Source organism: Carettochelys insculpta, chromosome 1, assembly GCF_033958435.1.
Source record: "Carettochelys insculpta isolate YL-2023 chromosome 1, ASM3395843v1, whole genome shotgun sequence".
In the NCBI taxonomy this organism is placed as follows: Eukaryota; Metazoa; Chordata; order Testudines; family Carettochelyidae; genus Carettochelys; species Carettochelys insculpta.
Window position 1 is genome coordinate 281231320 of NC_134137.1, and position 23698 is coordinate 281255017.

The 23698-nt window shown below is 46.4% G+C and overlaps 1 protein-coding gene across 2 annotated transcripts; it reads right to left on the reverse strand.

The window, feature by feature from the left end:
* Positions 1-1410: 1410 nt before the first annotated feature.
* Positions 1411-21972, reverse strand: CBX7 (chromobox 7). Of its 2 annotated transcripts, none has more exons than XM_075009232.1 (6): positions 21731-21972; positions 19486-19529; positions 14745-14810; positions 14195-14261; positions 12369-12708; positions 1411-10210 (listed from the first exon to the last, which is right to left on the reverse strand). In XM_075009232.1, the coding sequence occupies exons 1-6, from the start codon at positions 21797-21799 to the stop codon at positions 10056-10058; spliced, it is 741 nt and encodes a 246-aa protein (XP_074865333.1). In that variant the 5' UTR covers positions 21800-21972; the 3' UTR covers positions 1411-10055. The 2 variants fall into 2 exon arrangements, with proteins under 2 accessions (XP_074865333.1, XP_074865328.1); XM_075009227.1 differs by having other exon boundaries at positions 1411-10213; positions 21731-21970.
* Between the last annotated feature and the right edge of the window lie 1726 nt (positions 21973-23698).

Sequence of the window (23698 nt, forward strand, 5' to 3'; positions counted from 1 at the left end):
ATTGTCAGAAAATACACTTGCTGCCCTCATTAAACATGAGCTCTCTGCCCTGTTCACTGTATACGTGATTTCTGTCCTCCCCCAATAGAAAAACTGCACATTTACCCCATAGGTCAGGGGTCTGCAATTAGAAGAGCAAGAGAGCCATTTTTTCAAATTCAGTTACAAAAATCAATACTTCAAGAGCCACAATGCAGGTGAATGAGACAGTCCTTAATAAATAACATCAAACCATACTTTGTCACCCCTCTTTTAACAGCGTGCACACACAGGCTGCATCTACACCACCAAGTTCTTTTGAAAGATTTTTCGAAAGGGGGCTCTTTCAAAAGAGCCCCTGAAGCGTTTACACACAAAGCACTCTTTCAAAAGTAAATCAAAAGAATGTGGGCCTCCTTTTGAAATTGTTCTTCCTTTCCCGCTTCAGGAAGAGCGTCCCCTTTCAAAAGCTTCTTTTGAAAGAAAACATGGGTAGAAGCTCTGCAGTGCCCTCCTTTCGAAAGCGGAGTCTTTATTTTCGATCCCTAGCCTTTTTTTTTTTTTTTTTAAGAGTGGGGACTGTGTGGATGCTCTTTCGAGAGAGCAGATTGCTCTTTTGAGCTGCTTGTGTGCGCGTGTGGAGACACGCTTTCAGAAGTTCTTTCCAAAATCTTCCGGAAGCGCTTCTTTCAAAAGATATCTGTACTGTAGACATAGCCACAATGACCTGTGCCAGTTAGAAAGTTACCCCCATTCCCAGGCTTTACCCACCTCAATCCTCAAATCTGCCCCCTCCATCCCCAGGCTTAACCACAAACCACCACCACTTCCTCCCCAGGATTAACTCACTTCAGCCCCAAACCCACCCCCCTCTCCAGGCTTTACCCACCTCAGCCCTCAAAAATGCTCCCCCACCCCACTGTCCCCAGGACTAATCTGCTTCAGCCAATGTGTTCCTCCAGCTATGCATACTGTTGTTGACCCTCCATGTCCAGGGCATCTTCCCCACTGCTCCTCCCGTGCCTCCTCCTCAGCGCAGCTGCCCAGCTCCAGCAGGGGCAGACTCAGCCATCCCTCTCCCCAGCTCTCCTGCTCACTTCCCCCACCTGCCGCACAAGTGGCTCCCTGCCCTGCCGCATTGAAATCACGGAATGAAATTGAATTGGTCTAGCAGCAAGATCCCTCCCACTGCCCTGCCAGTTGCTAAACCAATTAAATTTAGTTCCATTATTTCAGCCAGGGCAGGGCACGGAACTGCAAGAGGAGCCAGCGACAGCAGTGTCCAGAGCTGTAAATGACTCCTCAAAGAGCCGCCACATGTGGCTCTGGAGCTACACATTGCCAACCCCTGCCCTAGGCCAAAAGGTTAGCAGAGAAAGTACGGAGTTGTAAGTTTAAAGGGGAAATGACAACACACAGACAGGCCCTTAGTTAAATGTCAGTTCTCATATTTAATATTTTTAATAACTTTGCGACATTTACCACATAGATCATCTAAATAAATAGATGCTGTACAGTCTTTTATCCATATCAGTACAAAAATAAAACCACACTTTGCATCAAATTGTAACTAGACCTGTCCTCCCATCTGTATACAATCTCCATTTATAACAATCACTCACTCAGAAAAGGCATCATATTTTGGGGGTGGGTTTTTTTGTTTGCTTGCTTGTTTGGAATTGATTTGTTCCCTCAGCCCCCTCTGCCCAAATACATTCAATTAGTCTGTACAAAAGCTAGATGCTCATTCTGTGCAAAGGAAGCTTTCTTGTGCAAAGACTCAGGTGCTCTATCATGCCAAGAATAAAAAATAAACCTTCCCCAACCTCATTCCTTGTGGAAAACAAGCACATATAAAATAGGCAGAAAAAACAGCCACACAGCAGTCTTAGAAGAACATACATCAAGCAGTGCAGGAGCACGGGAGAGAGAGGTGGTGCTGAAAAAGACAGCAGGAGGGCTGGGGTTCCTCCAAACACAGATGCCTGATGCGAAGTAAAACTCCCTAGGTAAAATTATTCAGGGTGGTGTGTGTTCGATTGTTTGTTTTTAAAGCCTAAATTTTGTGACTTTTTTTTTAGCAAGTTCATTTGTGCCTGTTCTGTTGGACGTGAGGTGAGACAATAACCCACTGGAAGAGTCCAACAGCCATTGAAAAGAGCTGTTGGGTTGCTCCTACCTCAAAGATGCTTCCCATACCCAATAGGCTATTAAAGTGCAATTTGTCAGCAAAAAGGAAATAAAAAAATGTCTTCAAAACTAGAGATGGAGGAAACCTACTGGATCACATCTCAGCTGCCTCTAAACATGGAGCCTACTTGTTAAACAAAACAACCTTCTCTCCCCTTAACATAGTCCTTTATGTCCAGCCAGCGGAGGGGAAAAAAAATGTATTCTGAAGATGGAGTTTTAAAGTCACCTCCCGTCCTTCATCAAGCCCTCATTCCCTTGGCATGCCTGGAATGGCAAAGCTACCCTACCATCCCAAAAGGGGTGCAAAGGGCTGGGTGGAGATAAGGAAAGGAGATAAGGAACAACCAGTGGCCTGAAATGGATACACCTTTCCCTTTTCAAAAGAGGCAATCAGAGTACTCAGCATTCCTAGTGCTTTCTTTGCATCTTCAAAGTGCTTCAAACATGCTTAGGCCTTGACTTGTGAAAAGCCAAAAAGCAGACTAACGTTTTTACAGAGGTCAGCAAGTTTTTGGTGCATTTCTGGTTAACACCCCTGACCCCCATAATCCCACTCATCTTTCCCCCACTACTGGCACTAAAATGATAAAGAGCAGATAGATTTCTAAGAGGTCAGTTTTTTGACCATCACTCAGTGTCTCTCTCCCTTCCCAATATGTCAATCAGGCACCTCCAACACCTGCACAGGTGTGGGAGGGGCAAGTGCCTCTTCTTTAAAAAGACAGGCAGGGTGACAAGTGGCCTTCCATTAATAAAAGCAGCAAACGCTCTGAGCCTAACATTCCTACCCATCCCATTTGGCAAGTACAGTAGCTGTGTCTCCTATTCACATGCCAGCCACCAGCAGCTTCCATTAATGGGCTCAGTTGCTCTGTGCTAGTTCTGATCATTCAGAGCACTTGCCATTTCATCTTCAGGAATCTGCGGGGGTGGGGGGGGAAGAGGAGTAGCCAACAAATCTCATCTTCCCCTAGGTCTGTCTCCCCCCACCCCCGTGACTGTTCTGAGGAAGCTGGCAACCTACCTCCGGCTTTACAAATACTCCTCTCCAGGGCAAGTCCCACAGACACGTCTAACTACCCAAGGGCTTCGATTTCATCTGAATGGTTAAACAGGTGACACACCTCATGCCCTCCGTGTATTCAGGATGCAGCCCTGGCTTATGGGCATTTGAGCTCGATGGGGCAGAGGACAACACAGACCCTCTGACATATTAGAGAACTGGTTTTAGCTCCCTGTGCTCTTGTGGGGGGGAGGGGTAACTGACTTGCAAATACACACAGTGCAGCGATCCATCTGTCTCACCTCCATTTGCCAGGGGTCTCTTTTCCCTTCTAAAAACGGCTCCGATTGGAGCAGTCAGTCACTCTCCTGCTTGGTGTGCTGCATACCTCACTCCCCCGCAAAGAGTAAGTCTTTGCTTTCCCTCACCCATGCAAGACCCAGCTCCTCAACACAGAAGCAAATGGCTCCTGCCACATATGCTCACTTACTCAATACCCGTTCAGAGCAACACAAGAATGACAGTTCAATGCTGCTAAAATGCTGATGCAGGGCTGTGAAGTCCTAAGAGGGAGGAGAAAGTGAAGAGATAGGAAGATTGTTCAGTGAAGTCAGTGCATTCCAATGCACAGAGGTGCATTCCATCTCCGAAGTTACTCCCTCTCACCCTGCCCCACACATATCCCCATCCAACACACTCATCTTTCCACTCAAGATAAAAAAGCAAAAAAAACTGGTGAGGGGGAAGAAATCTGTGGCTAAACCATCTGAGAGAGGCCGGTGTGTGTGGGCAGAAGAACTGGTCGGTTGCACAAAGCCATTAATGACCATCAGAATTGGGATTTACAAAGAAAGAACGGGAGCAGAACTTAAGTCTCCAAGGACAAAACAGGTTTTGGATTTCTCACTTCGGCATCAGATTCTATTCACGGCAAGTATCATCATGATAAAAACCCTGGGAGGGACTCACGAGTCAGGGAATGCCTCCTGTATCACAATGCACGTTCTTACCAAAATAAGTGGCACTCTACTCAACAGTCTGTCCTGAATAGTTTAGCAAGGCCTTACTGGGGATATGGTACAGTTTGAACCACTCTAATCTGGAACTCTCGTCCACCAAACTCCGCAATCTGGCATGATTTTAGTTAGCCAAACGACCACTTATCGTGGGTTTGGCCAAGTTTCCCGTGGCTCCATAAAGTTTGTTTCCACACACCAGTCCTGGGTCTCAGAGTTCTGTGCTGTTATTTAGCTGTCATTTGTCCTTAAATGTCTTCTCAGAGCACAGTGAGCAGCAGAAGTGCTGGTAACGTACGAGACAATATTGACCTTCTGGCAAATACTCTCATCTGGCACAAATCAGGTCTCGAAGGTGCTGGACAAGAAAGGTTCAAACTATACCCCAATCCAGTGCAACTCTGGAGTCCAAGCAATGCTAGACCCTACCAGTTAGGTGGGCCATTCACTGAGCAATCCCCACACTGTCCCAAGAAGTGACACCACCCTCTTTCCAATGCTGCAGGAGAAGTACATGAAATAGGAACAGAAGACAAGACAAAATGCCACAATTTTTTTTTTAGAAAGGAGGTTTGCGTCATTCCTGCTTCCAAAGCACAAAGTTACAGTTCAGCAAGAGGGCCCTGCTTTTACCATCAACCTTGTTTCCTCACCCCAGCCTTTGTTGTGGTGGCTGCATTAAGTATCGTCTTCTAGCAGCTGGAGTGTTTTTCAGCCTACATGAGGACAGTCTCTCTATTCCAGTTAAACCGTCAAACCCAGTACTAAGCGTGGGGTTAGAGTAGAGCAGGAAGCAGTACTGGGCCCCACGAGGTCAAAGCCAAAGTTCACACATTCAGTGAAACACACCAGAAGAATCTTTCTGGACAGTTTCACAACATGAACTACAGAACAAAAAAAATCCACCCTGTTCTGATATGTTAATCACATGCTTGTTTCTGTCTGAGCCTCTGACTTAGTCAGGGTCACTTCACAGGCAGGCGTGGGTTTATTTTGGCAAAAGGAACTGCCTCTGGATGTTCCTGCAATGTCCCGTCTGCCCTTGAAAACAAAATCAGAGTGGACATGTCCAAGGACTCAAGTCATTACAAGAGACTTAGGGCTGTGCTGAAGACACAGGCTAACGAACGGCAGGTCTACACCATAATACAAAGACCCGGGGCAACGTATCTAGGAGCCTGGGTTAACTGACTGGAGATCACGCAAAGGAGCTGAAAATAGCCGTGCAAATGTGCCCACTTGGCTGGGCACTGGAATATCAAGAGTGGTATTTTTAACCCTAACGTGGGAGCTGAAGTCGGTTGACCTGGGCCCCGATACTTGGTTCTCAGAGGTTGTTCTTTGCAGCACAGAGGTACTTTAAAACACCACTGATTGGTGCTTTGAGGAATCAACAATCACAAAGACACTGAGGCATGGGGATAAAGGAATTGTGGGGGGACGGGGGCAGAAGCTGTCTTCAGTCAGGATTTGTGCAGTGCCTAGCACAATGGAGTTCCAATGCAACTGGGCCCCCCAAGTGTGGCCATGACACAAACCATACACACAAGATACCACTAAGGACAGAAGCGTGAAACAAGCACTACCAGCCCTAAGAACCACCAGCAAGTGCAGTTCCGTTCTCACTTAAGGGACCTGCTTTTCAAGTCATTCTGCTGGCTGCAATCGGTCTGTATTGCTTCAGCCTTGCCACCCACAGAGCTGTACAAGAGTCAGCTGGAGTCTATGCTGGCTCATATTTCAAAGGGAATCATTACATGAAGCTCCAACTGGACTCTATTTTGGTTCCTGCACCAACGATAATAGCAAACAAAGCTCCAAACACAATCGTTGATTTTTATGACAAGAGCTAACAGTCCCCCTGTATGACTTTCACATTCTGGGCTGAGTTTGCAGTTAAAAAACATCGCACTTGTAAATCGAGTACATGCGACTTGAAAAATCATTGAAATTCCACCCCCCTGCAGCCCACACCAACATTTCTCCGGTCCCTTTTCAGAAGAGAACCACACTTTAAAGAGATTACAAAACAATAAAACCATTTTGTTCAGAGAGCAAGACTGATTTTTTTAAACAAGTACACCTTGCTAAGGATGTGTCAAAAATTGATACAATGCATGCTTAGTTTCCTACCACAAAATACCCTCCCCCGCCTCCCTGTTCACTCCAAACCCAAAAAAAGCACCAACCCACACATCAGCAAGGTTCTGCATCTCAACCGGAAACGGATTAACCTCCCCACCCCAGTGAAGTGGCCATAAAGTAGTACAGCGAGCAAAATATCTCCTTAATCATTTTAGGTCAGGAGAGGATGTTAGTCATCAGAAGCAATGCAAGTAAACATCTCCGAAAGGGTTAGAAATGAAGCAGCGGGTGAGTCCTGTTTGCAAGAGCTCCAAAGCTGCCACTTACAGTTAAATTTGCAAAAACAACGTTCTTCAAAGAAAACGAACATCAAGACAGAATTCTTTGGTCTGGAAAAATCTCGGTGAGTGCACAGAAGATGACACCAAGGAGAGAGGAAACGCAAAACAGAAGTCTTGCGAGAGAAGCCTTTTTCTTGCTCTTTACAGGATTTCTGCTGCCTCTCAAATTTTGGCCACAGCTGAAAACATCCACGAACACAGAGTTTTTCTTGGAATATTTCTGGACTAAAAACTGGAGAAAACGCATAGATGTCCGTACCCACACAGAGAAGAAAGAGTTACAATCACTCTTCTAGATCTTACAAAGGTTTGGAGCAACAAACTGGGGTGCAAGTTCTTCAAACTCAGGTGCCTATGGTTAGTCTTCCAAATCTATAGGCACGTGGATCAAAGACCCTGTTTTTCAGACATGCTGAGCACTTGCAACTCTCAGGGAAGTCATAAGGAGATACAGGTGCTCAGCACCCTGTTTTAGAAAGCAGGAATGGGGGAAGAGGACATTTCTATGTAGTCAACTGTTCATGCACTAAAGCACCTAGCGCGAGGCAACCATGTCTGACTAACTTTGTCCTGAATCTATGTTTGTCCCGGAGGTTGCCCCTGTATTTTTCTTTTTCCTTTTGAGAATTTAGCGCTTCTCTGACTCTTACTCTCACCAATTAAAAAAAAAAAAACCCTCTCAAAATTCCCCACTTATAAGAGCTTGGAGCTGGGGCAGTCTCCTGCCCCTTGCATTCTGTGTTTATTTTGGGGAGTGGGACACCCAAATACAGCATGTGTCAATCCATTCTGCAAGCACCTTGACCTGGCAGAAGACAGTCTAGTCCAGACAATGCAGGGTGAACCTATGACCAGCTCTCGAATTACAAGGTAAAACGTGCTTTTAAAGGAAGTTTAGGGGCTGTCCAAAACCTTTGTACAAAGCAGCTGTTTGGGGGACCCAATGCATCAATGCTGCAGAACTCAAGTTCTGCAGGCCTGAAGCTAAGCCCTCTAGGAGAAGAGCTTCAGAGTAACAGCATTTAGGATTTTCACTGATACTTAGCTTCAGCGCTATAGAACAGAACAGTAGCTTCAAATAGCATAAAACCATCACACTCAGTCATGTTTTGGCAGGGGGGTTAAATTAAAAAAAAAAAAATGGCAGGTTGTACTGCAGCACATGGCTCCACAATTCCCCTTTGAGGTTCTAGCTCACTGTTCTTGCTTTCCATAGGGAGAGATTTAAGTTATTTAAAAACCAACAAGTCCTGGGCACTTTATAGGCTAACTGATATTTTGGAGCATAAGCTTTCATGGGCAAAGATGCACTTCGTCAGAAGCAGGTCTTTGCCCACGAAAGCTCATGCTCCAAAATATCGGTTAGCCTAGAAGGTGCCACAGGACTTCTTGTTGTTTTTGAAGTTATTTAAGGTAAGCTGAAATTAAAGAAGGAAGGAGTGCACCAAGAACAGATGCTGAACTATCAACTTTGAAGATGCAGCAATTCTCAGAAACCCCAAGATGCCATAGATGGAATCCAGCACAAATCCCCAGATGTTTTTAAGCGTCACACCAGGCAGAGTCTATAGAACTGCAGATGGCTTTCCTTGGAAAAGCTTTTTAAACGCTTAAAAGGTTCAGTCCCTCGCGAAAGGGACAAAATAAGGATGGAGTCACGGAGACTGTAAAAAAGACTGGAGAAGGGAAAATATAAATAGGGCATCCACTCCAAAGGTATGTCTACACAGCAGCCCTATTTCAAAGTAAGCTATTCTGGGCGAGTTAATTTTGAAATAATGCTGTTACACACAAAATGCAATTCAGAATAACTGAGCGCTACTTCAAAACACAGTGTTAACACACAGTAGAGTCTATTTCAAAATTAGAGCCATTGGAGGCACGACGATCTATTTCAAAATAGGTAAACCTCAATCCACAAGGAATAATACCTATTTCAAAATAAGTCAACCACACTTTTGAAATTACTTTGAAATGGTGGTTGCGTTGTGTAGATGCTAATAAAAAGTTATTTTAAAATACCTTTGCTATGTAGAAATACCCCAAGAGTCCTCATCACTTCAGAGAATATATTAAAAGTCACAATTGCTAGATGTCTAGAAGGCTACTCCCAGCTGTCATTTTGTTTAGTTTTGGCCTTTACATTTGATCAGAAAGCAAAAGCTACCTAGAAATTGAAACTGAAGCGCTAAAGTCCAGTTTCACTGCCTGGTTCTCTGCTCTAAGCCTCTGCTACTAGGTGGGGATTTCCAGCACTAGCCAGGCAATGTTTCAATCCCTTTTCAAATCCCAAGATGAGAACCACCATTTTAAACGGAAGCATTTTCAGGGTACTATTTATATCCATTCCAGAGCTGGTAAACCGTTTTGTACAGATTTTTTTTTTGGAGTGGGGAGGATACGCATCCCCCAGTTGGGGGTTTTACACACACACACACACACACACACACACACACACACACACACACTCTCTCTCTCTCTCTCTCTCTCTCCCCCCCCTCCCCCACCCCCCGACATATTTCTAGATCAGAGAACGTTTCTGGGAAAGTCTCTGGATAAGTTAGACTGAGTACCACTTTGTTAGTACATATAGTTATCCCCTTAAAGGGTGACTACGTTACAGCGCTGCCTTTATTAAAGGCTCAGAAATCCAAAGTGAGTATGTATAGCTAATATACCACAGCTATGAGGTTATGAAGATGTGTTACAGGCTCAATGGATCACACACGGAAGGAAGATGTTCCTTCACTAGTCATGGAATTACACTAACCATCATTATTTGCAACAGCATTTCCTGCCTTCCCAGGCAAGCAGATTACCTGCAATAATGTCTCAAATACCAGAGTGCCAGTCCACTGGGGAAACAAAACAAAACACACACACTGGGACAGGAAGAAGCTTATAAATAGACTTGAGCTACCCAAAGTGATCGGATCCGTTACATCTCACTGCAGTAGTTGGGCAGGAGGATATCCAGAGGATGTACCTTTACCCAAGGGGCAACAACTGCAAACCAGGGAAGCAAGCAACAGGTCCAACACCTTCTGCATCTTTGTGTCCCCTCTCACCCTAAACGCAGCTGACAAAACTAATAGAACGAAGGGAATACAAGGAGAGAGGCGAAAAAAAACAAAAACAAACCCACCTTCACAAGAGGTCCTAACGGGAGTCTTTGCCAAGGAAAGGGGTACGGGTTTCTCAGACAGACAAAGCAATAATAGACTTGCTATATCTAGCAACAAACAAAAACATAGGCCACACTGCCTTTTGTTTTTGCGTATCTGAAGAGGAAAAGCCAAAGCTATGAGACTTCAGTTTAAAAAAATCCTTTGTAAACAGTTTTAAAAGAAACATTTTGGATTTTTTAAAAGAGTGAAATAATTCCCCCTCCAGCCCCCACCCCAAAAGGATCTGATTCAGAACATTAAAAATGGAGATTCAGAACTGCACGCTTCGGTCTCGGAAGAAGCCCTCGGCCACTTGTGCTTCTCTGAAGGTCACGGTGATGGAGTTTGCCGTGATGTCTGTCACTGTCACTTCACTGGGGGACAGGGTGGGGATCCAGGGGAGGCTTCCATCAACTGCATCCACGCCTACTGCAGAGGGGGAGGTGGACAAGAGTGTGTTAGGAAAAAGAACGAGGGGCTAACAAAAGAGGAGCTTCTTTGCTGACTATGGGTGGGTGGCAACAACCTGTGCCAAGCTTGCCCATGCACCAAGGCACTGTAGGTGTCTCACACCACAGCCCACCCTCCCCCCACCATTACAGAAAGTGAGGAGCAGGGTGGAGAGGAGGGAAGGTAACAACGGCACAGAAAACATGAGGGAAAGAAGGGGGAAGCGGCAAGAACAGCTGACATGGACGCACAATTGTGCCAGCTGATATTACAACAGCCCTCCAACAGCACCACCCCAATTACGGGAGTGCCTGCATTTTCATTATAGCTTCCCCACCCTCTTGCCAAATGGGAGTCCATATTCTAATTGGGGAGGGGGGAAACATCTGGAAGCTGCATCTCAGCCCACTAGGTCTCTGAGTTAGCGCACATGGTCTCTATGTTCATGCACGTAGCGTGAACTCGGCCCCTACCCCTTCAACAAAGCCAAACGAAAACCACAACACTCAGAACCATTTTTCCAACCTTGCCCCAGACAGCCCTTGGTCCCTGCGGCCTAAAGGGGACAATAACCAACTGAGGATTTTCCTCCACTGTACCTCTAATCCAGCCAAGGGAAGGGCTGTATGTGACTCTCTCCAAAGCCCACCAATGCCACTCCTTTGGGGTCCAAGAGTCTCCCTCTTCTCCTCCATCCCAGAGAGGCAAGGAGGCAGAAAAACATGAACTCTCACCTGGAGTGATTAACCTCTGCCACTCAAAATGAGGGGCCCAAATACCCCCACTCCCACTCCTGCCCCAGCATAAGAAGCTCAAGAACACACTGTACAAACCCCACACCCACAGAGAGCCACAAAAATAGATGGAGAGGGGAGGAACACCTCCCCTCTCTATTACTTTACCTGTACTGCACCCTGTTGTCCCACCTGGGTATGGAATGTGGACCCCTGAACTGGGCATTTCCTGGCTTCTGTCTCAGATATCTGAGGTGTGTCTACTCTCCCCTCGGAAAGAGTCCATTCACCCCGACACTAACCGGAATGCCGAATGCGCACACATCGGGGGAGAATAGAAAAATAGTTTTACATTTCTCTAGCACCTTTCATCCTTCAGATCCCAAACTGCTTTACAGACGGCACACTGAGGGAACCCATCACCCACCATCAATATGCAGCAAGACAGTCATTCTGCATGAGCGGTACTACCCAACAGTTGTGGAGGGAAAGTGGAGTATTTTCTTTGGTCGAAACTAGAAAGGAAAATTTAGATTGCCAGATCCTATTTAGCTCCCAGGTCCCACCTAGTTCTGAGCTAGGTAACACCTGACTCCAACCAGGAGTGCCATGGTTTTCTTATCAACCCCCAGTGACAAGAACCTTGATTTTCCATCTCATCACAGAGGCCACACACACACCTTCAGCACCTCCAACTGTGTAGGGGTATTGGTTTGCTCCTGAGATCACTCCTGAGATGCCATGAGCCCTTCCTGCAGCTCTCAGGGTCTGCTGTCCACTTACTCCTGACCCTACTCAATATCTGTAACATCTGATGAAGTTCCAATGACCTTTGAACCCCACCCTCAGATCTGATGATTTAGCATGCTAAAGTGATTTGGGAGGGCAGAGGAGGGAGGGTTCCCAATGACATTTGCACATATGCCTCAAAGTGTCACTGCCAGAGAATTATGGGCACGTGAACTAATCCCTTAGATTCCCTTTCAGGCTGCGGGGAGGAGGGAGGAATCTATGCTGGACCACGAAAAGACGATGCGCCTCACTGCAACAGACAGCATGTCGGCTCTCTGGAAAAGCAGTGGGGGCTGGAGGGAGGAGAAGCTGCACTAGCTGTCACATGCATTCTGATCCTATGATGATGGTCACCAGTGTAAGAACACATAGGTGTCAACACCACAGAAACAGACTGATAAAGTAACTGAGTTATTAAGCCAGACAACTGCAAAGGCATTTGGGGACAATCTTACCAATGACAGCCTTTGCACACGCCGGGAAGATCTAACACAAAACCACACTCTCAGGAGGCAGCAGACAAGGAGGAAAGGTGCATGAGTGAACAGAATCAGAGCATCATGCTAATGCCGCTGAATTCGCAGTCAAATGGGGGTCCCAGGCCTTACCTTCTTTGCTAGCATGCTGTGTCGCATCCCAGTCACTGGGAGTCTGCCTAGCCTCTAGTGCCACTGAGTCCTTCAAGAAGAACTCGCACCTGTGGTTACGGCTCTCTAGGCTGGACATGCGTGGAAATTTCTTCCGCGACAGTCGGAGATATTTCTGGTTCTTGCGCTGTTTCCGGAGTGGGAATGGTAGGACACCTCCCCCACTCTTCTCCGACAGCTCTGTCTGCCCTGGCTTGGCCCCTGCCAGATTGCTGCCACCTCCTCCAAATTGCCGTGACAGTGAGAAACAGAGCTTCTCCTTTCCCTTGTGGGCACTCCTCAAATCCATACCATACAGCCTCTGTGAAAGGCAATGGAAGAGAAAGGCCAGTCAGACCAGAGTAACAGAACTAAAGCACCTTGTGTTTCAGAGCCTTTTCAGGAACAGAATCAAGCTAAGAGGAAAGGGGATGAGTCTACCGACAGGTGTATAAATGCCTAGGGAGGAAAGAGCTCTGCAGTGAGGTCATTCAGCAGAGAGAAACCTATCCCAACAGCAAGGGCTATTGCTGTGCAGAACAGTGTCCTCCTGACACAGTGTGGTCCATCACTGGGCACTGATTTAAGAGTCAGTTGACCTGGATTCTAGTCTTGTGTCTCCAAATCATGTTCCAAGTGGTCTTGGAGAAATCACTTGTCTCCCTGTGCTTCCATTTCCCCTCCCATCTTTTGTCTGTCTGGTAAGGTCTCGAGGGAAAGAGTGGGTCCCCCACAACAGGGCCATGATCTTGACTGGGGCCTCCTGACTCTAACATCATAAAAATAAATCCAAGTCAGAAGCTTCACAGCTTGGGATATTTACACCATGCTGGAAAGGAATGCCACGGAGAGGTCTGCAAAAAGGGTAGGCAAGGTGAGCTAATAGGTCTTTCCTATCTCTGTTTCTTAGGATAACCTCCCTGGCACAGCAGTGGGCTACTTATACGTGGCTGCTAGAACTTTGCTTCCACGTGACTAACGACTTTGGCACACCACAGGGCCAAGGCCCACTTTGAATCCAATGAGCACAGAGACAAGTAGCATCTCTTTAATGGCAGAAACCTATCGGCTGACGCACCTACATGGCCATATAATTGCCCTGCTATGCACCTGCAGCCATCCCTTCTGCCCTGGGGAACCTATTTGCCCTGATCCAATTCCTCCACTGCCACAACAGCCGTCTACAGGCCAGCTCCATCTGGGCCACAGGATAGCTTCAGTTCTGTAGAAGAACAGTAACGTGGAGGCACAAACCCCTCTGGAAAGCTGGTTACACAACAGAATATCTGAGTGCTGCCCAAACCTCTTCCTTTCCTCCTGTAGGAATAATTTCCCACAGGGGGATGTTCTTACTGCCCTCACAGAGCCTGAAGCACAAAGAATGGGGGCTTGGGTACTTCAGAACAAAAAGGCATTTAACACTGTGACAGCTGACATGGTAAAATTCTAAAGTACAGGTGGTGCACTGTAGTTTTAACAGGTGCCCACCCAGTGTCTGCCACTGCTGCAACTCCCACACTTCTCTCTTAGAATGTTAGCGCGAGTCCCCACTGAAATAAGTGTGGCTACCCAAGCTGCAATGTCGGGAACGCCTTGGATTCATCTCAATCCGCTGGTTGGGTTAAAACTGCAGCTTGCCCTGTCCACACTAGGATTTTAAAACGTGATAGCTGTTTTCTTCCTACTACAAAGTCAGGTGACATTGCCAAGAGAAATTCAACTCCCCCCAGCCCGGAAGATCCATAGACAGGGCAGTGACAGAGGGGCTAAGAATGGGAGAGGAGACCCCAAGAAGAGCAAAAGTTTACCTGTAATAAGAGGCGCTTTGGTTTAGGGCCTCTCTTCCTGTATCCCGATGCACGGTCTCGCTCTTCCCTCCAAGTGAGAAAAGTGAGAGACAGGATGACAAGCCACAATACAGAACAAGAGCACGAGGCATAAACTAGGGCTCCTGCTCTCTGTACTTCGCTAGTTCCCCTATCCCTTCACGAAACCCCACTGCCCACCATCAGGTGTAAGAAGAAAACCCCAGAGCCGTTCTCCTGGGAGTAACATTTTTCTTAGAACAGGAATGCCACAACTCAATCCATCTAAGCTGGGACATGAGGCCCTGGGTCACTTGTTTCTACCCAGCCCAGCTGGCAGCGCCTGGAAGTTATTCATTAATAGTTCTCTGGGAGCATCTGAGCAATAAGAGGACAGGCAGCCTCACAGAACCATGACTGGCATCGACTTCTTTCATGCCAGTCTTAGAGTCCCAGGGCTGAACGGGCTGTGGAGAACAAACCCGACATTCCCAGGGGCAGCCTTTTTTATTTTCAGTTTGCCTGTCAGGGTGGAGGGGGCACAGCCGCTTACTTCTCTTCATAAGCCACTACCAGGCGAGGGTCCAGGATGTGTTCTTCTGGCTCCCACGTGCTGTATCTGAAGAAATAAACATGGCTGTATTTTAAAATACCTTCGTGAGACATCACCTCTGCACAGGCTGCTTCCAGCGTTGCCCAGATCCCGGAACTTGCCTCCCATACATAGATCACTGCTCAGTGAGAGGTGAGAGACCAATCACATCTATTTTAGAACTCTGGGGACTTCCCATCGCCCATTTTCACTTGTACATGCCCGAATCAATCCACACCGCACATCATCCACTCTGGGTAAGAGAACAGGGAGGGCTGACCAACGCAGGCCCAATCAAAACTTCGCATAATGTCAGCGGAAGTATCACGAACTACTCCTACCGCTGAAGGTTGAGCAAATCTGTTCTCCCCTGCTGCATGGCAGAGCACTAACCACTAAGGTGGTCAGCTGGCCTTGTAGGGTTTTCCAGAAAATGGGACACTTGCGATTTATAGAGCCCTAAGGAAAAATACATTTTTTCACCCATGCCACTAACATATCCCAGATGACTGAGGCTGAAAGGATTCAGTGGATTTTTCACCGTACATACTGTTTAAATAATAATAAAGACACACTGATTTGTGGCCTAAAGTAATTGACTGTGAGCCTTCAGATCCTTTTGCTATTTCTTATCCTTCTCACTCCTCCTACAGGTGACAACTCTGATCAACTAGCTTTTATACCAGCTCTAGATTGGGATAAGAAAAAAGCAATTCATGCATACGGCCTTCAGCAGCACAGAAGCTACTCAGCATATTATGGAAGAGGTCTGGAAATAGTACTGCTGAATGCAGCATCCAGAAAACAGGAGCTAAGCTTGCAGAAAAGGAAGGACATCAGCCCACCTTCAGCTTCATCCCTGAAATGCAACTGAGACAGGAACCAGAGGTTATGGAAGATGTCTGTGATAACAAGGAAATAATCTGACTATGGGGAAGAATTTTTAAAAGCTGCTTTCTACGAAGAACTAGGACATGGAAGACCTAAATGCAAGAGAAGACAATCTTGGACAGATCACTACTGACAAAGGGCACGTTTGACTGAGGCTGGTATATGCCTGGAATGTCCATCCTAGCAGAGAGGAGAAAAAAGGTCTAGAACGAACTATTCAACGGTGATTTATTTTCGAGACTGGAAAAATCTGTTGCCCATGCAGCAGGGCACGCACTCGAATTCCTGAGAGGGGGAGAGAATTTGTATAAACAGTACTGCCCTGCAAGTCGTTTTTTATACCAACATCTCCTTCTTCCCTCAAGAAGCAGCAAGTCAAATTATTACAGAAGGGTCCAGGTTTTGGATGCAAACGTGCAGATTGTGCCTGTGGTTCTGGAACATTCACCCCTGGGACAGAGAAAAATACCAAAAGGTAGGGGAAGTTCCTGATGATGAGTCTAGAAACTCTCATGTAGATTCCTCAACAAGGGAGAAAGACAGGTATGAAACCCTGAAATTCTAGGATCATTATGGACCGAGCACTGGGTTCACAACACAAAGGTCTTCACCATTCCCTGTTAACTGACCCTTCCCTCTCTTCTCACAGACTACCTGCCCAACTCTCCTCTAGCAGTCTCTATATCTACAAGCTGTCCAAGTCAAGATATTATTTGATCAGAGGATGGCTTCTTTCCTTCCTTTCCAGAGATTTGCCTTCTTTTAATGCAGAAGAGGGGAGGGGAAACAGGCAGAGGATTCCTTTTCTGGGGGTAGAGGAGGAGAGGGATTTGTTACAAAAAAAAAAAAAAAAAGAAAAGAAAAGAAAAAAGAAAAACACCGTGGTGGGTGTTTCCTTTTCCTCTGCAGCTCAGCTCCCAGTTCACTGCAGTGGCAAAACACTGCATATAAAAAAAAAAAGCATGGTGCAATTTGCGCCACACACACATACACACACACACAGTCCAGGCTGCAGCAGCAGAACTGCAGAGAGAGCATACACTCTGGAAAACAGATCACATGATCTTTCTTCCCCGTTCCCCCTCCTCCTACCTCAAACACAAGTTGTAAACAAGCTTGTGGATGAGTCAGAGCTGTAACCCTTCCTGTCCCTGCCTGCAGCAGCACAACTGGGAGATTTGATAGGTGTGGCAAATTACTGAGGGAAATTTGATCAGACTGTGTGGAAAGCACAGGAAAGAAGCAAATGCATTCTTGTACTGACTCTTTAATACAGGCATTCTCAAACAGGGGTCATGAGTTTGTTCCCTATAAGCTGCACACTTAAGCCACCACTTGGGAGAAATTCAAATGCTATCCAGCTGATTAGCAGAGCACATCGAGCCAGGGTTTTTTGTTTCTATGGGTGGTGCACATGCCACAGTGCACATAAAAATTTATTCTGAACCCACATGGAAAAGATTAGAGAGAACATTGACCATAAGCTGTCAGCCTCCACCCCAGACCCTGTTTGACCTCCAGCATTTATAGCAGTGTTAAATATTTTAAGGTGTTTTTAATTTATAGGGGTGGTCACACTCAGCAGCTTGTTGTGCAAATGGGGTCGCCAATACAAAAACTGGAAAACCAATGTTTCACCCCTTTTTGTCAAAGTCACAGTGGAAGCAACAGAGGATCTGGGGAGATCAGAACCAGCAAAAAGCTCACATAAAGATGAAGTGAAAGCCAAGACGGGTTGCAGGAGAAGGGAGGTGCTGGAAGGCTAAGATGTAAATACCTAAATATGCTGCTCACGTCTGAATGTGCAGAGCTTTCAGAGATCAAGAACAGAGCCCGGTGAAAGGAAGAGAGTTAACAACTGTAGCATTTAGATTTTAAGCAATATTAGTCTGAAGAGAACAGGTTTCAAATATGAGATCCCCATCAACAGGGCTTGATATTTGCATATTTGGCTGACATGACACCTTAAAACACAGGAGTCCTCTTGACTCTGAGTCAGGAGGCTATGAGGGTTCAATTGCCTATGCTAGGATTTTGTTTCCCTGGGGATCTCAGGGTCTGAGGGAAAGGAAGACAGAAGGCAAAAGGAAGTAAGTACAGCACTGTCCTTCAGAAGAGATACTAGGCAAGCCTCAGTCCACCCATTCCTTCTAGCCAATGATCACCCAGGAGTTAAACAGACACCACTGCAGTGACTGTACTTGTAGAAAGTAACATGGGACAAACTGTCTGTCCATTTAGCCTTGCAGACATATTCCCAAGATGACTGCCTGACTACACAAAGCTGAAGTTAACTCTGAAGTTGGCAGGCCCACAGAAAATTACCTGGATGGTGAACTGCTTTATAAAGAGACTGGTACTCAACAACACAGGCTTAAAAACTGATCACAGAACTTATAGCCAGGAAAAAACAAAAAACTCTCTCCCTTACACATCAAGGAAAGAGAGAGAGGGACTACACACAGTGTGCGCATACACATCCAGGAAGCAGGGGAGAGGAGAGAAAGGGTCTTTGGGGACCTTTCAACATCTTTTGGAACATTGAAAACAGATAGGGAACCTGTTGTTTTTTTTTTTTTCCCTACACAATTGCAGGGACTGGTTTGTATGACTGGACGTCTGTCCTTCCCATCTTTTCTAAACACAAAAGCAGTCCAGTAGCATTTTAAAGACTAACAAAATAATTTTTAGGTGATGAGCTTTCGTGGGACAGACCCACTTCTTCAGATTTGAAGAAGTGGGTCTGTCCCACGAAAGCTCATCACCTAAAAATTATTGTGTTAGTCTTTATAGTGCTACTGGACTGCTTTTTTGTTTTGATAGTATATAGACCAGCACGGCTTTCTCTGTTACTACCCATCTTTTCTAATGTGACTGCATGTGCACTTGCAGTATACTTCTATATGACCAACAGCCCATACATGGGAGACTTAAAAGAGATTTTCATATGGACTGTCGACGAGCTAGTCTAATTAGGGAGGCAGTTCATATAGCAATAATTTTACGTAATTTCTTATCTCTCAGCATTTTACAGATTGTTCCTTGCCTCACAAAATCAACCCTAACTGAAATGCTGCCAATTCTGTGGAGATCTAAAGTCACTACTAAACTATGAAAATAACTTAGGAGAGAAATATGCCATAAGCAATGGAAAATAGTGGGAATCCTCAAAAAGCAACACAGATTCCCTGAGGTGGACTGTGACCAGTAAATCTGAGTCAGTGCCCCTTCTAACATGATGAGGGATCTTTAATGATAAGTTGCAATGCTCACAACTTGTGTCTTATCCAAAAAGAAGCACTTCCAGAAGCAAGCCACCAATCCATCCCCTAATAATATACTGGGCTCTTCTCAGTACTGACTTGGAAGGAAGAACACCTCCTACTGAATGCAACACTTGAAAACCCCTAACACCTTTGGAGTTTTTCAATTTACAAAAGTGGACATTTTCAGAGGGGAAAGGCGAATGGAATGAAAAGAGATAGGCAACTAAGGGACTATGGGCCCATGCTTCATCTTCTATCATTTAGTCACAGGGAGGAAGCCGTGCTAGTCTATACACTATCAAAACAAAAAGCAGTCAAGTAGCACTTTAAAGACTAGCAAAATAGTTTATTAGGTGAGCTTTCATGGGACAGACCCACTTTTTCAGACCATAGCCAGACCAGAACAGACTCAATATTTATCATTTAGTCAGTTTGTTTGGGGCTGTCTTTTTCGGAGCAAGGCACAACAGAACATATGTTAACAATGTGGGGAACAGAACTACAGCCAAAGCCATAAGTGAAAAATGGGGGGAAAAATTACTTACTTTGGGGGCCATCCTTTCCACTTCACCAGGTATTCTACTTTCCCCTAGAGAGAAAGGGGGAAAACAAAAAGAGATGAGCCCTGCAACCCAAACTGGGTACTACAGAAAGAGGAGATATCATGTCAAGAGAATGCCCTTTGGTTGGCAATGACAGTAGTGCAACTGAAGACCTTGTTCACCACCCACTACCTTTAAAAAAAAAAAAAAAACAGAACAAAACAAAAACAAAACAAAAACAAAAAACCACCCCTCTTCTTCATTAAACTGAATAATCCATAGGCTTCTCAATCAAATGTGTGTGTAGCCCAAGTATTTTCAGATAACTCCACTGTCAACCAGGGAGCACAGCTCTGCAGGTGCTTCAAAAACGACTAATACACAAGAAGGCGGAGCCCCAGCAACTCTCCAACAAGCTGCCCGCGTGTGCCCAGCTATACAACTCATGAGCAACCCTATGAGAAGTCTGGAAGCATAAACATGATGGGAAGAAGACTTATTCCAGGAATGAACAAGTGTCTGAGGGAGTTAGTAATAAGAAACCAGAACAAATAAAATTTTAGAAGGTATGAAATGCCTCTTTGGCATGTCCCCTTCCAGTTGCTACATGCTTTCCCCAAACTGCCTCAACCATCCAAACCACTCGACCATTTGACTTGAACTGCAATTCAAAACTGAATTTAAAAAGGTATTCACTTACTTGTTTACTACCTAGGGAGGAATAACAATAAATGGGAAATCTGGAAATCAGTTCCAGAGCCCTGAGGGGTGTAAGTACAACTGAAAATGAATGGGTTTTTGAGTCATAATAGCAACTCTCAAGTGTTGTGTGTACACATACTTGCAGGCCACAGAACAATGTAAAAACTAAAACTTAATATAGAAAATGAACTGCAAGGGGAAAGGAGAACATGCAGCTGTGTCCACTGATTTTGATTACCCAATTTGACACCCATCAGCATGAATGTCAGAAGTGCTGAACACCAATACTTCCAATTCAAGTTGATGGGAGATTCCCATTGGGAATTCAGCACCCTTGGGGGAAAAAAGCCAGAGCCCCACAACATCTCAGAGCATCCAAAACCAGTACACAAAACTAGTAGCCATTTAAAAAAAAAAAAAAAAAAAAAAGGACAAATTTACTTGCCCAAGGTTACCAAAACAGTGTTGGAAGTAGCAACTCAGCTGCTATCATCTAAGCACTAAGCTAAGCTTTCCTATCTAATGATCCTCTCCAGCAACCCACATCAACATCAAAGAACAGATTTTGCATTGATTGCACTGTCCTTTTCAATCACCTGATCACCTACAGAAGCATCCATTCAAACCACAAGTGCAGCTCAGCACCCCAGAGCTAAGACGTAGTGCAATAACAACTTGTCTTAAGGTAGCAGAGGGGAGAGGTTACACATGCAGGCATGTCTCCCCTTTCCGTCAGTACCTTTCTCCCCACACCCACTTTTTTCCAAAAAGATATGAATGAAGATGTACAACAAATTCAGATTCTCAGGGAATTTGAGATAAAAGCCTCTCTTAAGAAACCTGCATCCATAAGCATGAAGGATTAAGGGGGGGTAGGTCAGGATATTTGGGAAGGTGGCCTAGTCTTCAAACAGGCCACTACTAATTTAATGGGAAGTGGTAGAAGGAAAAGATGACCCAGTTATAAGTGGTGGAAAAGGGAAAGAAGAAAAGCAGTCAGGATCCTCTTCCCGTAGAAGCCTCCCATCTAGGACTTCTTTCTCTTCATACCTGCAGGGAACAGCCTGCACAGATACATGTATTGAAACGGTACCTGTCCTGTCCTGTCTGTGGGAGGTTGGGAGAGTAGGTGATGGTGACGCGCCCACCACATCGCTCTACTTGTAATATGGTAACAGAAAAACAATCCCATGCCCTGCAGCATAGGAGCCTGACACTGATCTCCCTTCACACTCCCTGCCCGCAACATGGATTTAGTGCACATCACCACGAATATCCCGAATGCAGGATAGGGTGCGGGGTACACACTGACACCTTTTATACCGAAGCTTGCAGCATAAGCACGGAAACTGATGTCAGTGTCCGCCACACCCCCTACAGCACAAGATCTGTAGGAAAGAGCAGGACAGAAGAGCAAGGTCTCCCGCACCCCTTCCCGCATGGTGCACGGAGGAGGTCGGCTCTGGATTTCCCCCCTGCTTGCAGCACGGGAAAGAGAGAGGCCGTGCTAGGGAAACAGATAGTGGTTTCCCTCCCCCATCCTCACCTTCCTTACGCGCTTCTTCCTGATACTCTCCACCGCAAACACCTGCTCCCCAATAGCAGACAGCTCCATGCAGGGGGAAAGCGGAGGCGGCTGCTCCCCGTACGGCTGCGGGAAGAGCCGGCTGCACGAAGGCGGCGGTGGCGGCTGCCGATCCCGGTCTTACTCACGCTCACACACCCCCTCGCGCTCAATCACGCCGCCGCCAACGTTCCATTTTAGAATCTGCGCAACATTTTCCCGAGAGCGCGCGCGCGCGCGCGCTACCCCCCCCCCAGCCCCCTCCTTCCGCGCGCGCGCGCGCGCCTGGCTGGGTCCCTCCTCCCACTAAGCGGCTCGGAAGCAATCGCTGTTCCCTTACGGGTCTCTATTCGGCGCTGACTAGACCACTGAGGCTGAAGGGACGTGGGGGGCGGGGGGTGAGCTAGCCTAGTTTTCTCTGGGCAGCCTGGAGCGCCTCCACTCCCGCCCAGCCTGTGTAGGGGGAGCTGGGGGCGGGGGTGCCAGAGCACGGGCTCCCTCGCTCCCGTTGGTTCCAGGCCCAGCAGCATGTCCTACGCTGGGATAAACACCCCTTGGCTGCAGCCCCGAGAGCGGCTGCCCTGGTTTGGTTTCCTCTCAGGGTTGGAAGGTGTTAGGGCTGGCTTCACTCCTGCCCAGGCTCTCTGAGAGCCCCCGCCTAATTCCAGCTTCTGAGGCCCCAGCCATAATAAAAACTGGGGCCACGTGAAAACAAAATAAGGCACCAAAGAGTGTGAGACGCAGTTGGAATGTGTTTTGTGTGAGGAATGTTTTCCTGCCCTTTTCTGGGCACGTGTACATCCACCTACTCATGGGAGATGTGCATAAAAACAAGGTGTGAAACTTATCAAATGCCAACAAAGCTACAAGGGTCTAAATTTGAAGCCCCCTTTCAGCTTGAGGCCAAATGACTCTCCAGGCTTGTCCTCTGATTGGTGCTGCCCCCTCTTCCTCTTCCTGTGGTTCTGGGGGGTTTAGAGCAGGGTGGGTTTGTGGTTTGTTTTTTTTTTTGTCTTTTTAAGGGCAGACCTTAGGTGAAAAAATGTGCAGTCAGTGATGTTGTGCAGTCAGTGGATAGTGCACTGGGAGCCAGGAAACCTGGGCTTTGTTCCCAGCTCTGCCCCTGACAAGCATGTAGAAGGAATGGTTTTGACTATCTTGATTGGGCCAGGAAACTCATTCAGTCCGGGTGCACAATGGTCTGACTGTGGCTGTTAGTGCTTTTGCTCCCTCTCAGGTGGTCTACAATAAGCAGTAACAGCAACGAAGGGTCCTGTGGCACCTTATAGACTAACAGAAAAGTTTTGAGCATAAGCTTTCATGAGCACAGACTCAATTCATCAGATGCTGGTCTTGGAAATCTGCAGGGCCAGGTATAAATAAGCCAGAGCAACGGTGGGGATAACAAGGTTAGCTTAGTCAGCAAGGGTGGGGCTTACTACCAGCAGTTGATCTGCAGGTCTGAACACCAAGGGAGGGGAAGCTGCTTCTGTATTTAGCCAGCCATTTGCAGTCTTCTGTATTCAAGACTATCTTGATTGGTGTATAAACTATACACCGCACCACAGTCACTCTAACTCAGGGACCCATCCATGCAACAAACCTTGTTGCCAGCTCTGCCCACATATCTACACCAGCAATACCATTACAGGACCTAACCAGATCAGCCACACCATCGTGGGTTCATTCAGCTGCACACCTACCAATATAATTTATGCCATCATGTGCCAGCAATGCCCCTCTGCTATATGCATCGGACAAACTGGACAGTCTCTACGTAAAAGAATAAATGCACACAAATCAGACATCAGAAATGGCAATATACAAAAACCCGTAGGAGAGCACTTCAATCTCCCGGGTCACACAGTAGCAGACTTAAAAGTAGCGATCCTACAGCAAAGAAATTTCAGGACCAGACTCCAAAGAGAAATTTCTGAGCTACAATTCATC